This window comes from Oncorhynchus tshawytscha, linkage group LG22 (genome assembly GCF_018296145.1).
Source record: "Oncorhynchus tshawytscha isolate Ot180627B linkage group LG22, Otsh_v2.0, whole genome shotgun sequence".
Classification (NCBI taxonomy): domain Eukaryota; kingdom Metazoa; phylum Chordata; class Actinopteri; order Salmoniformes; family Salmonidae; genus Oncorhynchus; species Oncorhynchus tshawytscha.
In genome coordinates, this window is record NC_056450.1 from 38,174,358 (window position 1) to 38,195,765 (window position 21,408).

General features: G+C 44.2%; 2 protein-coding genes across 2 annotated transcripts in view; one reads left to right on the top strand and one right to left on the bottom strand.

Moving 5' to 3' along the window:
* Positions 1 to 9,309, bottom strand: part of LOC112221351 (solute carrier organic anion transporter family member 4A1-like) — a 52,924-nt gene extending 43,615 nt beyond the window's left edge. The window contains exon 1 of the mRNA XM_042304183.1: positions 9,110 to 9,309. The gene's annotated coding sequence lies outside the window, so the exon portion shown is untranslated. The remainder of the gene's footprint in view (positions 1 to 9,109) is intronic.
* A 3,704-nt stretch (positions 9,310 to 13,013) lies between these two features.
* On the top strand, positions 13,014 to 15,150 carry LOC112221475 (nuclear factor 7, ovary-like). Its single transcript, XM_024383616.2, has 2 exons — positions 13,014 to 13,316; positions 13,572 to 15,150. Exons 1-2 carry the CDS (start codon positions 13,065 to 13,067, stop codon positions 14,799 to 14,801), a joined length of 1,482 nt encoding a protein of 493 aa, XP_024239384.1. The 5' UTR covers positions 13,014 to 13,064; the 3' UTR covers positions 14,802 to 15,150.
* Positions 15,151 to 21,408: the final 6,258 nt, after the last annotated feature.

Genomic DNA, 21,408 nt, shown 5'->3' on the forward strand with positions numbered 1-21,408 from the left:
GCAATTAACCCACTGTTCCCCTGAACAAGGCAGTTAACCCACTGTTCCCCTAAGCAAGGCAGTTAACCCACTGTTCCCCTGAACAAGGCAGTCAACCCACTGTTCCCTGAACAAGGCAGTCAACCCACTGTTCCCTGAACAAGGCAGTTAACCCACTGTTCCCTGAGCAAGGCAGTTAACCCACTGTTCCCTGAACAAGGCAGTTAACCCACTGTTCTCCTGAACAAGGCAGTTAACCCACTGTTCCCCTGAACAAGGCAGTTAACCCACTGTTCCCCTGAGCAAGGCAGTTAACCCACTGTTCCCCTGAACAAGGCAGTTAACCCACTGTTCCCCTGAGCAAGGCAGTTAACCCACTGTTCCCTAACAAGGCAGTTAACCCACTGTTCCCCACACAAGGCAATTAACCCACTGTTCCCCTGAACAAGGCAGTTAACCCACTGTTCCCCTGAACAAGGCAGTTAACCCACTGTTCCCCTGAACAAGGCAGTCAACCCACTGTTCCCCTGAACAAGGCAGTTAACCCACTGTTCCCCTGAACAAGGCAGTTAACCCACTGTTCCCCTGAACAAGGCAGTTAACCCACTGTTCCCCTGAACAAGGCAGTTAACCCACTGTTCTCCTGAACAAGGCAGTTAACCCACTGTTCCCCTGAACAAGGCAGTTAACCCACTGTTCCCCTGAACAAGGCAGTCAACCCACTGTTCCCTTGAGCAAGGCAGTTAACCCACTGTTCCCCTGAACAAGGCAGTTAACCCACTGTTCCCTGAGCAAGGCAGTTAACCCACTCTTCCCCTGAGCAAGGCAGTCAACCCACTGTTCCCCTGAACAAGGCAGTCAACCCACTGTTCCCTGAGCAAGGCAGTTAACCCACTGTTCCCCTGAACAAGGCAGTTAACCCACTGTTCCCCTGAGCAAGGCAGTTAACCCACTGTTCCCCTAAGCAAGGCAGTTAACGCACTGTTCCCCCACACAAGGCAATTAACCCACTGTTCCCTGAACAAGGCAGTTAACCCACTGTTCCCCTGAACAAGGCAGTTAACCCACTGTTCCCCTAAGCAAGGCAGTTAACCCACTGTTCCCCTGAACAAGGCAGTCAACCCACTGTTCCCCTGAACAAGGCAGTCAACCCACTGTTCCCTGAACAAGGCAGTTAACCCACTGTTCCCTGAGCAAGGCAGTTAACCCACTGTTCCCCTGAACAAGGCAGTTAACCCACTGTTCCCCGAACAAGGCAGTTAACCCACTGTTCCCCTGAACAAGGCAGTTAACCCACTGTTCCCGTGAGCAAGGCAGTTAAACCACTGTTCCCCGAGCAAGGCAGTTAACCCACTGTTCCCCTGAGCAAGGCAGTTAACCCACTGTTCCTCTGAGCAAGGCAGTTAACCCACTGTTCCCTAAGCAAGGCAGTTAACCCACTGTTCCCCTGAGCAAGGCAGTTAACCCACTGTTCCCCTGAGCAAGGCAGTTAACCCACTGTTCCCCTGAGCAAGGCAGTTAACCCACTGTTCCCCTGAGCAAGGCAGTTAACCCACTGTTCCCCTGAACAAGGCAGTTAACCCACTGTACCCCCTGAACAAGGCAGTTAACCCACTGTTCCCCTGAACAAGACAGTTAACCCACTGTTCCCCTGAGCAAGGCAGTTAACCCACTGTTCCCCTGAGTAAGGCAGTTAACCCACTGTTCCCCTGAGTAAGGCAGTTAACCCACTGTTCCCCTGAGCAAGGCAGTTAACCCACTGTTCCCCTGAACAAGGCAGTTAACCCACTGTTCTGAATAAAAACCTCTGTCCTGTCCAGGACCGGAGTCTACACAAAACGGTGCGCCATAGCCAATCAGAGTTACAGTAGACCTATATGTAAAAAAGACATTTGTCACATGGGCCTGTTGTCATTGACTTTAAACTGGACTGTGTGTTTACAGGCAGTAGGGCCTGCCATCATTCACTTTGAACTGGACTGTGTGTTTACAGGCAGTAGGGCCTGTTATCATTCACTATGAATTGGACTGTGTGTTTACAGGCAGTAGGGCCTGCCATCATTCACTATGAACTGGACTGTGTGTTTATAGGCAGTAGGGCCTGTTATCATTCACTTTGAACTGGACTGTGTGTTTACAGTCAGTAGGGCCTGTCATCAATCACTTTGAACTGGACTGTGTGTTTACAGGCAGTAGGGCCTGCCATCATTCACTTTGAACTGGACTGTGTGTTTACAGGCAGTAGGGCCTGTCATCAATCACTTTGAACTGGACTGTGTGTTTACAGGCAGTAGGGTCTGCCATCAGTAGCAACAGCGTGACTTTAGATCATTAGAACACATTCACCAAAAGCCACAAAACTGAAAAACGAAATGAGGGGAAAAAGTCAATCATTCATTCACCTACTCCTCCAATGACATGACATTCTCCCAGCAGCTAGCCTCGCTAATATCAGGCACCATGTTTTTATCTTATAATAATTAGCTAGCTACATAAATAGATACGCTAGCCCAGGGGTGTCAAACTCAATCAGCGCACGAACCATATCGGGAAAAAAACTATGAATTTGCATTTTAACATATTAAGACAAAATATATATATAATACTTGTCATTTGCTGCTATGCTTGCAGATGTGCATAATATGTTGCGACCACCATAATCAAAGAGTATTTAATAACTACAACAAAAAAACAGAGCTATAGGTTGTTGTAACGTTGAAACTTTTTAGTTTGTCTGTATTGGCGGGTTTTACACACCAGCCAAGCTTCTGGGAGAACGCGATGATTCCCCTTTTCGTTAGCATGTCAACTTAAACCATGCTTCTGGGAGAACGCGATGGTTCCCCTTTTCATTAGCATGTCAACTTAAACCATGCTTCTGGGAGAACGCGATGGTTCCCCTTTTCGTTAGCATGTCAACTTAAACCATGCTTCTGGGAGAACGCGATGGTTCCCCTTTTCATTAGCATGTCAACTTAAACCATGCTTCTGGGAGAACGCGATGGTTCCCCTTTTCATTAGCATGTCAACTTAAAGCATGCTTCTGGGAGAACGCGATGGTTCCCCTTTTCGTTAGCATGTCAACTTAAACCATGCTTCTGGGAGAACGCGATGGTTCCCCTTTTCGTTAGCATGTCAACTTAAACCATGCTTCTGGGAGAACGCGATGGTTCCCCTTTTTCATTAGCATGTCAACTTAAACCATGCTTCTGGGAGAACGCGATGGTTCCCTTTTCATTAGCATGTCAACTTAAACCATGCTTCTGGGAGAATGCGATGGTTCCCCTTTTCATTAGCATGTCAACTTAAACCATGCTTCTGGGAGAACGCGATGGTTCCCCTTTTCATTAGCATGTCAACTTAAACCATGCTTCTGGGAGAACGCGATGGTTCCCCTTTTCATTAGCATGTCAACTTAAACCATGCTTCTGGGAGAACGCGATGGTTCCCCTTTTCATTAGCATGTCAACTTAAACCATGCTTCTGGGAGAACGCGATGGTTCCCCTTTTCGTTAGCATGTCAACTTAAACCATGCTTCTGGGAGAACGCGATGGTTCCCCTTTTCATTAGCATGTCAACTTAAACCATCTTCTGGGAGAACGCGATGGTTCCCCTTTTCATTAGCATGTCAACTTAAACCATGCTTCTGGGAGAACGCGATGGTTCCCCTTTTCATTAGCATGTCAACTTAAACCATGCTTCTGGGAGAACGCGATGGTTCCCTTTTCGTTAGCATGTCAACTTAAACCATGCTTCTGGGAGAACGCGATGGTTCCCCTTTTCATTAGCATGTCAACTTAAACCATGCTTCTGGGAGAACGCGATGGTTCCCCTTTTCATTAGCATGTCAACTTAAACCATGTTTTCACGGTTGAATGGTGCATTGTTGTATGGTCCACTCAAAATGTAGCTATTGTAGTTGAGTCGCCATCTTAGGCTACAGCTCAAATGGTGCTGTAATTGTTCCACGTGTTTCTATTTTGTTGCAGGTTTTTTTTTTTTTTTGGTTATTAATTGTCAAGCTTTAAAAAAAATGAAGCCAGACTGCAACATTTTAGTAGCATAAGTAGGACCTTTGGCACCTGTGTCTGTACACTTTCTATCTGCTGCAAACTGTTAACGGGACACACGAAAGCAGCACAATTGAAGTTTTCACTTTATCACATGTAGTCAGGCAGGTGCTGATGGGTTATTAACAATTGCCAGCGGGTGTGGGTGAACAAACAGCTGACCTGCGATCCACAAACACACAGCATATGACTGATAAGTGGTCAGTTTTGGTGGCTACTTCTCCTTATTGTGAAAGAATTCTGCTCACTCAGGCAATATCCTCTTGTCAGGCCCAAATAGGGAGCAGGTGGCAGGAAGAGGAAGGAGGCTGAACGTCCCTAACCAGAAACAGAGTGTCGACGGCTACGGTTTCTATTGCATGGGCTTATAGCAGGGACCTGCAGACCGTAGGCATTATCCTGTCCTGTCAATTCCTCAACCAGGCCTTCTGGAGACCTTGCGCAGAAGGGATAAAGCACACACACACACAATCATGCAATCGTAGCATATGCACACACACAAAAACACACACATATTAAATAAAACATCACGCTGTATGACTGTTGATACCCACAATTTCTCTAAAATAGATGATCTATGGATCATAGCGTAATAGGATTCACATCTATCTCATATATTGCAACCACATCCTGAAATAACACCCTGAAATAACCCCCTGACATAACCCCCTGACATAACACCCTGACATTACACCCTGACATTACACCCTGACATTACACCCTGATATAACCCCTGACATAACCCCTGACATAACCCCTGACATAACCCCTGACATAACACCCTGACATTACCCCTGACATAACACCATGACATTACACCCTGACATTACACCCTGATATAACCCCTGACATAACACCCTGACATTACACCCTGACATTACACTCTGATAACACCCTGACATAACCCCTGATAACACCCTGACATTACCCCCTGACATAACACCCTGACATAACACCCTGACATTACACCCTGACATTACACCCTGACATAACCCCTGACATAACAACATGATATAACACCCTGACATTCTATCATATTAATGACCAAAGGCTCGTATTTCTGTGTGTTATTATGTTATAATTAAGTCTGATTTGATAGAGCAGTCTGACTGAGCAGCAGCAGGCCCGTAATCATTCATTCAAACAGCACTTTCGTGCGTTTTGCCAGCAGCTCTTCGCAAGCACAGCGCTGTTTATGACTTCAAGCCTATCAGCCTAATGGCTGGTGTAACCGATGTGAAATGGCTAGCTAGTTAGCTTGGTGTGCGCTAATACTGTTTCAAGCGTCACTCGCTTTTAGATTTGGAGTAGTTATTCCCCTTGCGCTGCAAGGGCTGCGGCTTTTTTGGAGCGATGGGTAACGATGCTTCGAGTGTGGCTGTTGTCTATGTGTTCCTGGTTCGAGCCCAGGTAGGGGCGAGGAGGGGGACGGAAGCTATACTGTTACACTGGCAATACTATAGTGCCTATAAGAACATCCAATAGTCAAAGGTATATGAAATACAAATGGTATAGAGAGAAATAGTCCTATAAATACTATATTAACTACAACCTAAAACCTCTTACCTTGGAATATTGAAGTCTCATGTTAAAAGGAACCACCAGCTTTCATATGTTCTCATGTTCTGAGCAAGGAACTTAAACGTTAGCTTTTTTACATGGCATATATTACTTTCTTCTCCAACACTTTGTTATTGCATTATTGAAACCCAATTGAACATGTTTATTTATTTGAGGCTAAATTGATTTTATTGATATATCAAGTTAAAATAAGTGTTAATTCAGTATTGTTGTAATTGTCATTATTACAAAAAAAAAAAAGTTAAAAAAAAAAAAGTTTAAAAAAGTTTAAAAAAAATTTAAAAAATCAGCTGATTAATCGGCACCGGCTTTTTTGGTCCTCCAATAATCGGTAACGGTATTGAAAAATCATAATCGTTTGACCTCTGATACAGACCCTAGGCTACAGACCCTAGGATATAGACCCTAGGATATAGACCATAGGATATAGACCCTAGGATATAGACCCTAGGATATAGACCCTAGGATATAGACCCTAGGATATAGACACTAGGCTACAGACCCTAGGCTACAGACCCTAGGATATAGACCCTAGGCTACAGACCCTAGGCTACAGACCCTAGGATATAGACCCTAGGCTACAGACCAGACCTAGGCTACAGACCCTAGGCTACAGATAGGCTACAGACCCTAGGATATAGACCCTAGGATACAGACCCTAGGCTACAGACCCTAGGCTACAGACCATAGGATATAGATATAGACCCTAGGCTACAGACCCAGACCCTAGGATATAGACCCTAGGATACAGACCCTAGGCTACAGACAGACCCTAGGCTACAGACCATAGGATATAGACCCTAGGCTACAGACCCTAGGCTACAGACCCTAGGGCTAGGCTACAGACCCTAGGATACAGACCCTACAGAGGATACAGACCCTAGGCTACAGACCCTAGGCTACAGACCCTAGGCTACAGACCCTAGGATACAGACCCTAGGATACAGACCCTAGGATACAGACTACAGACCATAGGATATAGACCTAGGCTACACCTAGGCTACAGAACCTAGGCTACAGACCTAGGCTAGACAGATACAGACCTAGGCTACAGACCAGATAGGATACAGACAGACCCTAGGAGGCTACAGACCATAGGATACAGAACCATAGGCTACAGAACCTAGGCTACAGAACCTAGGCTACAGACCATAGGATACAGACCCTAGGCTACAGACCATAGGATACAGAACCTAGGCTACAGAACCTAGGCTACAGACCTAGGCTACAGACCAGAACCTAGGCTACAAAACCTAGACTACAGACCTAGGCTACAGAACCTAGCTACAGACCCTAGGCTACAGAACCTAGGCTACAAAACCAGAACCAGAACCTAGGCTACAGAACCTAGGCTACAGACCATAGGATACAGACCCTAGGCTACAGACCATAGGATACAGAACCTAGGCTACAGAACCTAGGCTACAGAACCTAGGCTACAGAACCTAGACTACAGAACCTAGACTACAGAACCTAGGCTACAGAACCTAGGCTACAGAACCTAGGCTACAGAACCTAGGCTACAGAACCTAGGCTACAGAACCTAGACTACAGAACCTAGACTACAGAACCTAGACTACAACTTTGTATCACAGATATGTGTTGAGTTAGATAGTGGTGCATGGTGTATGACTCACCTTCCACGAGTAAGCATGAGGTTGATATTTTAAGAGGGTTGGTATATAGGCTATTATTCATTGAGCCCGCCTTATAGAGCCCCACAGTGAAGGTGCCATAATACCCATAAAACCTAGTGGTCAAACTGGGAAATGGTTGCAATCATTTTCCCACTATGTAAATACGGGGGAATATGTTGATAAAAAGTCACCTTGTCCGAGAGAGATTTACATGGTAATCAAAACGTCACGCCAGGGTAAACCTACATGAAACACAGCCCTTATTTGAAGTGTTTCTAAAATCCCCTATGGAAAAAAAAATGAATGATGGAAAAACGATTGGAAAACCATTTCCTTATAAGTACTTATAGGTATTATGAGTCATAGTCTATCTAGGCCTATATCACATGTTTTTGGAATAGCTTAGAACAGGTGCACAGTGCCTCCACACACAGTGACGTTTAGCGACTGCATGCATGTATTGTTGTAATACTTTCATGTTGATCTACATAAAATGAAGCCACACAGGAGACGCAGGTGTCAGTCACTATTTCACCGTGTTTAACTGGAGTTAATGCAATAACATGAAACTATGTTGCGCGCGGGAAATAGGTTCTTTGCGCGAATGCGTAGACAAATGAGGCGAACAGAACCGAAAATCCAGTAGCCTATGTATCAAAAACGTCTAGCCATATATATATATATATATATATATAAATAGCCTACATATTGCGCGCTCAAATAGCAGATATGTAGCCTACTATAAACTGACAGTGAGACCAAATAATCCCCGCGGCAGTGGCACTATTATAACGGACTAATAATAACCTACACGTTCGTTCGTAAAACGAGGTAGATAAATTAAGCCATCAGGTTGTTTAGTGTTGTCCTATATACATTTCCGTTTCGTTTTCCTCCATTGTATTCCTCAGTGTGACGCCTCAACACACCCTCACGATGAGCAAATCCATGCGCTGATAACCAAGACATCAAGAGAGTAAATCCTCTCATACATAGTAACAGTGTTACATATGTCAGTGTTCCCAGCAAAGACTGGTTGAACACCCAGCTGGCCAGACCCATCTAATGGTATAACGGTCAATAACATTAATAATAATAATAATAACGATAATAATAATAATAATGATGATAATAATAATAATAATGATCAAACCGTTTTTTTATTAGGACTATTAACATAAAAACACCAGGAAATCAACTCAAAGTGATTTTAATTTAGGAAATCTGTTCCCAAGTATTCCCACGCATAGAGAGACGTATAGTATGTGATTTTATCCGCATGTAATCAAGGTTCGAAATTATTCTCTGGTTTAACTATGTTCCAGTCCCCCGACCATCCTTTCAAGGAAACATAGTCCAAAGGTTGTAATGTAATTGGGGAACCCTGCTGTAATAACTAACTATACACATAATGCCTTTGTATTGCAGCCGATGGATTAAAGAGAGCAGGCTTGTAAGGGATTAAATAGACTACAGACAGATGTTGATGCAGCACAACGACCCTTTTGTCTATTTATCAACCGTCATTGAGCCAGATGTGACTGATTAACAACAATGATTTAAGGAGTTTATCATTCGTGATAAAGATGTAAGCTGTGTAGAGCTGAGAGTGAATATTTCATTCATGTGTAGGCGTAAAACATGTGCTCGACTGGGTAACGCCACGGCATCCACGTTGCCATTAGGCTACAGTAGTGACAGCCACAGACCGCGAGCATGCTGGTGATGCTGGCCATCGGGATACAGAACTCCCTGAGAGCATCCATAAACCATAAATACAGAGCATCCATATACGGAACTGGAAACACCGATGTGTCAGAAACAAAATGTAAGATACTTACATGTTAATGTTCTTTTAGGTACCCAACCGTTGTCTCTCGACCTTGATGACTTCGGGTGGATGAAGTCATGATTCACATTTCTACGGAAATGTACAATGATATGGAACGTTGTTCGTAATTTGTTGGTCCTCGCAGTTATTCTAGGTCTATGGCGGCAGCGTCCTGTGGCCGCTAAACACTGCTTGATCCGCACATTCAAAGAGGCTGATGTCGCCCAATGATATTCGCCCCCCTATGGCGCTATCGCGTCTGGACCAATTGGCGTGATGCAGGATCTCGCGAATGAGAGGTGTCGATATGAGTGAGTTGTGGCTTCACGGTGATTATTTTTATTTTTTTAACAATATTATGTGGAATTATGAGTCTAGGCTACATGGAGATGTCGTTCATTTCAACAGTGTACATGATGCAATGTTAAATGGGAGAACGTGTAGACTAGAAGAATGATAATGATTTTGGAGAAGCTTCTAGTGTAGCCTACCAATATGTTTATGTTTTTCCATATTTACAAGTTGACATTTTTCTTTCACTGCTGTTGTGTTGTAGGCTAGTCTGCAACCCTGTCTGGGTGTAATTAAATCCATGTCACGTTTGGGTTGTCATGTTGAGGCCATCTGAGGGTTGCAGTTTGCAGTAGCACCTTCTTCTTCAGGAAGTGATGTTCCCCCGGATGTTAGGCTCTCCTTAGAGGCTGTAGGGTGCATGTCAGAGGCAGAGCAAGTGCATCCCAGTCTCATACCGCTCGCGTCGCGTGCGCGAGCATTGCAAAATAAATTTAGAAATCCATGTTATTAAATTATTGCACCCACACTGCTCGTGTACGCCAACGAGCGTCTGCGTTGCCAAGGGCTAAAAAATAGAAGTCATTCCTATTTCTGACAGATTGCGCTGCAAGTCCTGCCTCTCCCATGTCCTCATTGGTTTATAGAAGCAGGTACCCACGTGCCATCTCCTCATTGGTTATACCCACATTGTTGATTGAAAGACGAATGCCGGTTGTCATGGTAATACTATGAAAGTTTAGATGCCAATCACCATATAAGCTAAAAGATGAAAAAGCCTGGAAGGATAGATGACTACAAACGAGTCGGTTGACCGTTTTTATGTGTGGATTTATTGTCGGAGTAGAGGACCTTGTGCATTTCAGGTAAAATAACATCCTAATGTTTATATCTCAGGACAAATTAGCTAGCAACAGCAAGCTAGCTAAATAGAGCAAATTAGCTAGCAAGTGTAAGCTAGCTAGCTAAATTGTCCCCAAATTAAATTCATTGATTCAGAGTTTGATTTGATATTTTAACCTGCGTGTCGTGATCGCGTTTGGTGTAGGGGGACAAAATACATCTATGCACGATGTCGCACCCGCGCAGCCGGTTTGGGTTCCGTGTCAGAGGTTTGTCTGTTTTTGTGGTCAGATGAGAAGTTTTGTTTTCTGCTATAGTTGAGTTCACAAGCAATGCATTTAAAGTTTCTGTTGTTGATGCAATTAAAATATGTGTGCAGTTAGTGTGCAGAGTCTCGCTCTCACTGTCATGTTATTTATCTCTCCCTTATCACTGTCAATTAAATTATCTCTCCCTTATCAGTCATGCTACCTAAGTATGGCTCCCAATCAGAGACAACGATAGACACCTGTCCCTGATTGAGAACCATACCTGGCCAAAACATAGAAAAAGAACATAGAATGCCCATCTCAAATCACACCCTGACCAACCCACAGCTGTCCCTGATTGAGAACCATACCTGGCCAAAACAAAGAAATACAAAACATAGAAATAAAGAAACTAGAATGCCCACCCAAGTCACTCCCTGGCCTAACCAAAATAGAGAATAAAAACCTCTATGGCCAGGGCGTGACACTTCTCTACTTTTATCACTGTCATGTAAATGATCTCTTCCCTTATCACGTTCGTCATAACGAGGAGACCAAGGCGCAGCGTGATAAGAATGCATACTTATTTTAATGAAGAATAAACACTGAACAAACTATACAAAACAAAATGAACGTGAAGCTATGAGACACGAGTACTGACAGGCAACTACACATGGACAATAACCCACGAAATACCCAAGGAATATGGCTACCGAAATATGGTCCCCAATCAGAGACAACGATAAACAGCTGCCTCTGATTGGGAACCAATCTAGTCAACCATAGACATATAAACACCGAGACATAGAAGAACCCCTAGACAAAACAAAAACTACACAAACCACCCCCGTCACACCCTGACCTAACCAAAATAATAAAGAAAACAAAGATAACTAAGGTCAGGGCATGACATCATGTAAATTATCTCTCCCTTATCACTGTCATGTTAATTATCTCTCCCTTATCACTGTCATGTTAATTATCTCTCCCTTATCACTGTCATGTTAATTATCTCTCCCTTATCACTGTCATGTTAATTATCTCTCCCTTATCACTGTCATGTTAATTATCTCTCCCTTACCACTGTCATGTTAATTATCTCTCCCTTATCACTGTCATGTTAATTATCTCTCCCTTACCACTGTCATGTTAATTATCTCTCCCTTACCACTGTCATGTTAATTATCTCTCCCTTATCACTGTCATGTTAATTATCTCTCCCTTATCACTGTCATGTTAATTATCTCTCCCTTATCACTGTCATGTTAATTATCTCTCCCTTATCACTGTCATGTTAATTATCTCTCCCTTACCACTGTCATGTTAATTATCTCTCCCTTATCACTGTCATGTTAATTATCTCTCCCTTATCACTGTCATGTTAATTATCTCTCCCTTATCACTGTCATGTTAATTATCTCTCCCTTACCACTGTCATGTTAATTATCTCTCACTGTCATATCACTGTCATGTTAATTATCTCTCCCTTATCACTGTCATGTTAATTATCTCTCCCTTATCACTGTCATGTTAATTATCTCTCCCTTATCACTGTCATGTTAATTATCTCTCCTTATCACTGTCATGTTAATTATCTCTCCCTTACCACTGTCATGTTAATTATCTCTCCCTTATCACTGTCATGTTAATTATCTCTCCCTATCACTGTCATGTTAATTATCACTGTCATGTTAATTATCTCTCCCTTATCACTGTCATGTTAATTATCTCTCCCTTATCACTGTCATGTTAATTATCTCCCTTATCACTGTCATGTTAATTATCTCTCCCTTATCACTGTCATGTTAATTATCTCTCCTTATCACTGTCATGTTAATTATCTCTCCTTATCACTGTCATGTTAATTATCTCTCCCTTACCACTGTCATGTTAATTATCTCTCCCTTATCACTGTCATGTTAATTATCTCTCCCTTATCACTGTCATGTTAATTATCTCTCTTACCACTGTCATGTTAATTATCTCTCCCTTACCACTGTCATGTTAATTATCTCTCCCTTATCACTGTCATGTTAATTATCTCTCCCTTATCACTGTCATGTTAATTATCTCTCCCTTACCACTGTCATGTTAATTATCTCTCCCTTATCACTGTCATGTTAATTATCTCTCCCGTACCACTGTCATGTTCATTATCTCTCCCTTACCACATTAACACCAAGGTCTGAAGCCTAGACATTAACACCAAGGTCTGAAGCCTAGACATTAACCCCAAGGTCTGAAGACAATCTCATATCTCTGCACTGATTAACCAGTAGGGTGTGATGTTGGACTTCTTTACTTCGTTGCTACTTGCAGGTATCTGAAGAATTTCTGCCTGTGCATCAAAGCCGTGATGTACCATGGGTAAATTGTGACCGACTGACTGATCTACAAATAATATTGAGTAGTTATTTATGATGCAAGGTGATTTGTAGATTAGTCAGTCTCTGTGTCTGTGGAGCTGAATGTACACGTAGAGAGGGTGTGGTTAAAGTGTTTCACAACCACGATGAATAGATGTGAAACTAAAAGCTGTTTCCTCATTTTTACACAGGATTAGGTAAGGATCCGGTGTGAGAGATGGCGTCTACAACGTACGTAGAGGAACTAACCTGTTCTGTGTGTCTCTCTCTCTTCACTGATCCAGTCAGCCTCTCCTGTGGTCACTCATTTTGTCGACAATGTTTTACAAACTTTCGGAGAACACAGAATCTGTGTCCTCATTGCCGGGCTAGAATCTCAACAGCTGAGGGAAATCTCTCAACCAACCACATTCTGAAGAGCTTGGCCGACAAAGCTAAAGAGGAAGCAGTACGCGACGAGAAGACAAGGGTGAGTTTTTAACATTTCACATTTTAGCAGATGCTTTTATCCATAGAAACTTACAGGAGCAATTAGGGTTAAATGCCTTGCTTAAGGGCAAGGCATTTAACCCTTTTCACCTAGTCGGCCTGAGGATTCGAACCAGCAACCTGGTTCAGTCAGCATTTTTTTCACATTTCATTCACTACCTGTGTTTTGTATGCTTTATTCGGGATGTTATGGAAAAAATAATAATAATAATTCATTCCGCTTATTTTTTCTAAGGGGACTGAGTGGTTGTGTCCAGACCATGACGAGAAACTGAAACTATTCTGTGAGACAGACCAACAGTTGGTTTGCGTCATATGCCGGGACGGGGAGAAGCATGACGGGCATAAGTTTAAACCTATCAAAGAGGCAGCCTCAGCTAGGAGGAGGGAATTAGATGAGGCCATTCAGTTCCTCACTAGTGACAACAGCTCTGTGGAGCACCTGGCCAAACAACAGGAAAAAGAGATGACAAAAACCAAGACTAAGTCCTGTCAGCTGAGGACTCAAATCAGCAGACAGTTTGAAGAGATGCACCAGTTTCTGAAGAAGAGGGAAGATCAAATAAAGAATGAGTTGCAGGAGAAAGAAGAGAAGACCTTGACGAATATGAGAGGGAATTTTGAGAGTATGGAGTTGATTCTGTCAGAGAGGAAAGAGAAGGAGGTGATGATGAAATCTGCTCAGAACATCCCGGACAGTGAGGGTTTCCTGCAGTGGTGGAATGAACAGGGCTTGTCTGAGGTGGAGGCACTAAAGAACAGGGACATGCCACCACCAGAACTTCATGGGGAGGACACGACTGAGACGCAAGGAGCCACCAAGGAGCGTCCATACAAGTCCAGGGTGGATGACCTAAAGGTGACACCTGTCTCCCTCTCTCTGGGGCCCTATGAGTCTCACCTGCAGTTCTTTGTGTGGAAGGAGATGCTGCAGGTAATCAATCCTCTACCAGAGAGACTAACACTACAAACAGTGAGTCAGAAACTGACTATCTCCAATGACAGACGCAGTGTGTTTTGTACTCCCAAAAATGTGGAATCAGCTCATTCAGCTCGACATCAATCACAACAATCAAAATTACTGAGTAACAGTAAGTTCAGCACTGGACAACACTGCTGGGAAATAGAAGTGGGAAGTGGGGCTTTCTGGGAACTGGGAGTTAAAAAAACTTCGGGGGTTTTTTGGTTGAATCTTTTTGGTTCAAAAACAATGTGTCTCAGGTATAGAAATAAAAAATATACTGTTCACTGTATGGGTACCGAAATACAAATCCTTTTAAGAGATACACCTCGAAAGATAGCTCTATACCTATGTTGTGCAACCAAGGAACTCTCTTTCTACAATGCAGATGACATGTCGCTTATCTATACTCTAGTCTGTTATTGGGAAGACGTGTCAGCCTATTTCAACATTGGTGGATGTGATGGAGTAGATTCTGACCCCCTGACAGTCTGCTGGTATTGATCTGCTTATCATAGACCCCCTGACAGTCTGATATTGATCTGCTTATCATAGACCCCCTGACAGTCTGGTATTGATCTGCTTATCATAGACCCCCTGACAGTCTGGTATTGATCTGCTTATCATAGACCCCCTGGCAATCTGCTGGTAATGATTTGCTTATCATAGATCCCCTGACAGTCTGGTATTGATCTGCTTATCATAGACCCCCTGACAGTCTGCTGGTATTGATTTTCTTATCATAGACCCCTGACGGTCTGATATTGATCTGCTTATCATAGACCCCCTGACAGTCTGGTATTGATCTGCTTATCATAGACCCCTGACAGTCTGGTATTGATCTGCTTATCATAGACCCCCTGGCAATCTGCTGGTAATGATTTGCTTATCATAGATCCCCTGACAGTCTGGTATTGATCTGACAGTCTGCTGGTATTCTGCTTATCATAGACCCCCTGACAGTCTGCTGGTATTGATCTGCTTATCATAGACCCCCTGACAGTCTGCTGGTATTGATCTGCTTATCATAGACCCCCTGGCAATCTGCTGGTATTGATCTGCTTATCATAGATCCCCCCCTATTGATCTGCTTATCTGCTGACAGTATGCTATTGATCTAGACCCCTGGCAATCTGCTGGTATTGATCTGCTTATCATAGACCCCCTGACAGTCTGCTGGTATTGATCTGCTTATCATAGACCCCCTGGCAATCTGCTGGTATTGATCTGCTTATCATAGACCCCTGACAGTCTGCTGGTATTGATCTGCTTATCATAGACCCCCTGGCAATCTGCTGGTATTGATTTGCTTATCATAGATCCCCTGACAGTATGCTGGTATTGATCTGCTTATCATAGACCCCCTGGCAATCTGCTGGTAATGATCTGCTTATCATAGATCCCCTGACAGTCTGGTATTGATCTGCTTATCATAGACCCCCTGACAGTCTGCTGGTGTTGATCTGCTTATCATAGACCCCCTGACAGTCTAGTATTGATCTGCTTATCATAGACCCCCTGACAGTCTGGTATTGATCTGCTTATCATAGACCCCCTGACAGTCTGCTGGTATTGATCTGCTTATCATAGACCCCCTGGCAATCTGCTGGTATTGATCTGCTTATCATAGACCCCCTGACAGTCTGCTGGTATTGATCTGCTTATCATAGACCCCCTGGCAATCTGCTGGTATTGATTTGCTTATCATAGATCCCCTGACAGTATGCTGGTATTGATCTGCTTATCATAGACCCCCTGGCAATCTGCTGGTAATGATCTGCTTATCATAGATCCCCTGACAGTCTGGTATTGATCTGCTTATCATAGACCCCTGACAGTCTGCTGGTGTTGATCTGCTTATCATAGACCCCTGACAGTCTAGTATTGATCTGCTTATCATAGACCCCTGACAGTCTGGTATTGATCTGCTTATCATAGACCCCTGACAGTCTGCTGGTATTGATCTGCTTATCATAGACCCCCTGGCAATCTGCTGGTATTGATCTGCTTATCATAGACCCCCTGGCAATCTGCTGGTATTGATCTGCTTATCATAGACCCCCTGGCAATCTGCTGGTAATGATCTTGTTACGGTTTTCTTCCGTCGAAGGAGAGTCGGACCAAAATGCAGCGTGGTAATTTACATACATGTTTAATATTGATGAAAAGCGAACACTACAAAAACAACAAACAGAATGTGAAAACCTATACAGCCTATCTGGTGAACAACAAACACAGAGACAGGAACAATCACCCACGAAACACTCAAAGAATATGGCTGCCTAAATATGGTTCCCAATCAGAGACAACGAAAATCACCTGCCTCTGATTGAGAACCGCCTCAGGCAACCATAGACTATGCTAGAAAACCCCACTAAGCCACAATCCCAAAACCTACGAAAAACCCCCATACATAAACACAACACAAAATAAACCCATGTCACACCCTGGCCTAACCAAATAAATAAAGAAAACGTGGTGGGCGTCTGTCCACGGTGGCGGCTCCGGCTCGGGACGTGGACCCCACTCCAACCAAGTCTTAGTCCCCCTGTAACGCGTACTTTGATTGGCGACCCACGCCGCCGACCTAGGCCTGATAACCCTCACCAAGGACCCCACTGGACTGAGGGGCAGCTCGGGACTGAGGTAGAAGCTCGGGACTGAGGGGAAGCTCGGGACTGAGGGGAAGCTCGGGACTGAGGGGAAGCTCGGGACTGAGGGGAAGCTCGGGACTGAGGGGAAGCTCAGCACTGAGGGGAAGCTCAGCACTGAGGGGAAGCCCAGTACTGAGAGGAAGCCCAGTACTGAGAGGAAGCTCAGGCAGGTAGTAGGCTCTGGCAGATCCTGGCTAGCTGGTGGTTCTGGCTGATCCTGGCTGACTGGCAGCTCTGGCTGCTCCATGCAGACTGGCAGCTCTGGCTGCTCCATGCAGACTGGCAGCTCTGGCTGCTCCATGCAGACTGGCAGCTCTGGCTGCTCCATGCAGACTGGCAGCTCTGGATAATCCATGCAGACTGGCAGCTCTGGCTGCTCCATGCAGACTGGCAGCTCTGGCTGCTCCATGCAGATTAGCAGCTCTGAACAGGCAGAAGACTCCGGCAGCGCTGGAGAGGAGGAAGGCTCTGGCAGCGCTAAACAGGCGGGAGACTCCGGCAGCGCTGGAGAGGAGGAAGGCTCTGGCAGCGCTAAACAGGCGGGAGACTCCGACAGCGCTAAACAGGCGGGAGACTCCGACAGCACTGGAGAGGAGAAAGGCTCTGGCAGCGCTGAACAGGCGAGGCGCACTGAAGGCCTGGTACGTGGTGCTGGCACTGGTGGTACTGTGCCGAGGACACGCGCAGGAAGCCTGGTGCGGGGAGCTGCCACCGGAGGACTGGTGTGTGAAGGTGGCACAGGATGGACCGGACCATGAAGGTGTACTGGAGAGCCTGAGAGCAGGGCTGGCACAGGACGTGCAAGGCTAGGTAGGTACACAGGAGGCCTTAGTGCGTGAGGCTGGCACAATCTTCACCAGCCGACTAACACGCACCTCAGGACGAGTATGGAGCTCTGACCCAGGTGCCATCAAATCCCCGACACGCTCCGTCGGGCGAATATCGTACCTAAAGCACCAACCTAGCAACTCCCTCATAACTCTCTCCTCCACTTTCCCCATTAACTCCTTCACAGTCTCTGCTTCACTCACCTCCAACACCGGCTCTGGTTCTGGTCTCCTCCTTGGCTCCTCACGATAAACAGGGGGAGTTGGCTCAGGTCTGAACCCTGACTCTGCCACACTCTCCCTGAGCCCCCTCCCCAATACATTTTTGGGGCTGACTCTCGTGCTTCCATCCGCATCGACGTGCTGCCTCTTCATACCAGCGCCTCTCCGCTTTCGCCGCCTCCAGTTCTCCTTTGGGGCAGCGATATTCTCCAGGCTGTGCCCAGGGTCCTTTTCCGTCCAATATCTCCTCTCAAGTCCAGAAGTCCTGTGATCGCTGCTCCTCACGATAAACAGGGGGAGTTGGCTCAGGTCTGAACCCTGACTCTGCCACACTCTCCCTGAGCCACCCCCCAAGAAATTTTTGGGGCTGACTCTCGGGCTTCCTTGCCACCCGTGTTCCCTCGTATCGCCTCTTCAACTCCATTCTCCTATAGCCCTCTTCGCACTGCTCCAGTGAATCCCAGGCGGGCTCCGGCACTCTCCCTGGGTCGACCGCCCACCTGTCTATTTCCTCCCAAGTCGTATACTCCAAACTTCGTAGCTCCTGCTTCCGCTGCCTGTCACCACGCTGCTTGGTCCTGGTGTGGTGGGTGATTCTGTTACGGTTTTCTTCGGGTGAAAGAGAGTCGGACCAAAATGCAGCGTGGTAATTTACATACATGTTTAATAATGATGAAAAGCGAACACTACAAAAACAACAAACAGAATGTGAAAACCTATACAGCCTATCTGGTGAACAACAAACACAGAGACAGGAACAATCACCCACGAAATACTCAAAGAATATGGCTGCCTAAATATGGTTCCCAATCAGAGACAACGAGAATCACCTGCCTCTGATTGAGAACCGCCTCAGGCAACCATAGACTATGCTAGAAAACCCCACTAAGCCACAATCCCAAAACCTACGAAAAACCCCCATACATAAACACAACACGAAATAAACCCATGTCACACCCTGGCCTGACCAAATAAAGAAAGAAAACACAAAATACTAAGACCAGGGCGTGACAGATCTGCTTATCATAGACCCCCTGACAGTCTGCTGGTATTGATCTGCTTATCATAGACCCCCTGACAGTCTGGTATTGATCTGCTTATCATAGACCCCCTGACAGTCTGGTATTGATCTGCTTATCATAGACCCCATGGCAATCTGCTGGTAATGATCTGCTTATCATAGACCCCATGGCAATCTGCTGGTATTGATCTGCTTATCATAGATCCCCTGACAGTTTGGTATTGATCTGCTAATCATAGATCCAGTCACATCAAAGTAAAACAATCGACAAGTAATTTTGACACACAAAGTGGCAGAAATGTGATATTGGTCATGGATTGATCAGAATCAAAGGGAGTTTTGACACTCTTCTCTAAATGATTTCGTTAAACACACATCATAGTGTCTCACATTTTATTTGACATGCCACCTGTACATTTACTTTTAAACCTTTAACTTTTCAAAACTGCATTAAGGGAATTACTGAATGACACTAGGGGGCAGACGTTTTGATTAGGATTCAGGTTTTACATTGAGTGAATGAGATTTTACATCAACACAACCCTGTGATATAAACAGTGTGTGTTTTGGGTTTAGCGCTTTACTATCTTGTAAATATGCATTTTTGTACATATATCAAATTATTTCATACTTGTTGACTTGTGTTTTTATAATGAACATTTTATTGTCTATTTTAGATTAGGGTGAGGCTTTTCATAACGTTTATCATCTTCCTCACTTTCACATATTTATTATAGCTTGTGTGCAGAGAACTTGACAAATAAAATGGTCTATTATTTAACCCTGATTTTGCATAATTGGTGTATGTGCCTTTAAGCCAATTTGATGTACTGTGAACTAGTTGCAGTAGCCAGGTTGGACACTGCTAATAACACAGTCTCGAAATGTTTTGCATGTCAGCAGTCAAGCTGTCAAGATTTTGGACTTTCAAGAAGCAACATGTCTCCAGCCACATGTAACTGGTAATATAATATAATAACCAGCCACTATCCTAGCTAGGGGGTGTAACTCATAATATAATATAATAACCAGCCACTATCCTAGCTAGGGGTGTAACTCGAAATATAATATAATAACCAGGCACTATCCTAGCTAGGGGTGTAACTCGTAATATAATATAATAACCAGCCCCTATCCTAGCTAGGGGTGTAACTTGTAATTAAATAACCAGCCACTATCCTAGCTAGGGGTGTAATAATATAATAACCAGCCACTATCCTAGCTAGGGGTGTAACTGGTAATATAATATAATAACCAGCCACTATCCTAGCTAGGGGTGTAACTTGTAATTAAATAACCAGCCACTATCCTAGCTAGGGGGTGTAACTCGTAATATAATAACCAGCCACTATCCTAGCTAGGGGTGTAACTCGTAATATAATATAATAACCAGCCCATATCCTAGCTAGGGGTGTAACTCGTAATGTAATATAATAACCAGCAACTATCCTAGCTAGGGGTGTAACTCGTAATATAATATAATAATAGCCACTATCCTAGCTAGGGGTGTAACTCGTAATATAATATAATAACCAGCCCCTATCCTAGCTAGGGGGTGTAACTTGTAATATAATAACCAGCCACTATCCTAGCTAGGGGGTGTAACTCGTAATATAATATAATAACCAGCCACTATCCTAGCTAGGGGGTGTAACTCGTAATATAATATAATAACCAGCCACTATCCTAGCTAGGGGGTGTAACTCGTAATATAATATAATAACAGCCACTATCCTAGCTAGGGGGTGTAACTCGTAATATAATATAATAACCAGCCACTATCCTAGCTAGGGGGTGTAACTCGTAATATAATATAATAACCAGCCACTATCCTAGCTAGGGGGTGTAACTCGTAATATAATATAATAACCAGCCCCTATCCTAGCTAGGGGGTGTAACTCGTAATATAATATAATAACCAGCCACCATCCTAGCTAGGGGTGTAACTCATAATATAATAACCAGCCCCTATCCTAGCTAAGGGGTGTAACTGGTAATATAATATAATAACCAGCCCCTATCCTAGCTAGGGGTGTAATTCGTAATATAATATAATAACCAGCCACTATCCTAGCTGGGGTTGTAACTCGTAATATAATATAATAACCAGCCACTATCCTAGCTAGGGGTGTTACTCGTAATATAATATAATAACCAGCCACCATCCTAGCTAGGGGGTGTAACTCGTAATATAATATAATAACCAGCCACTATCCTAGCTAGGGGGTGTAACTCGTAATATAATATAATAACCAGCCACTATCCTAGCTAGGGGGTGTAACTCGTAATATAATATAATAACCAGCCCCTATCCTAGCTAGGGGTGTAACTCGTAATATAATATAATAACCAGCCACCATCCTAGCTAGGGGGTGTAACTCATAATA

What these genes read in the sequence shown, in the direction of transcription:
- LOC112221475 (XM_024383616.2), top strand. Translation starts at nt 13,065, where the DNA reads ATGGCGTCTACAACGTACGTAGAGGAACTAACCTGTTCTGTGTGTCTC. An exon ending in TACGCGACGAGAAGACAAGG is followed by an intron (nt 13,317 to 13,571) that starts GTGAGTTTTTAA and finishes ATTTTTTCTAAG; the next exon opens with GGGACTGAGTGGTTGTGTCC.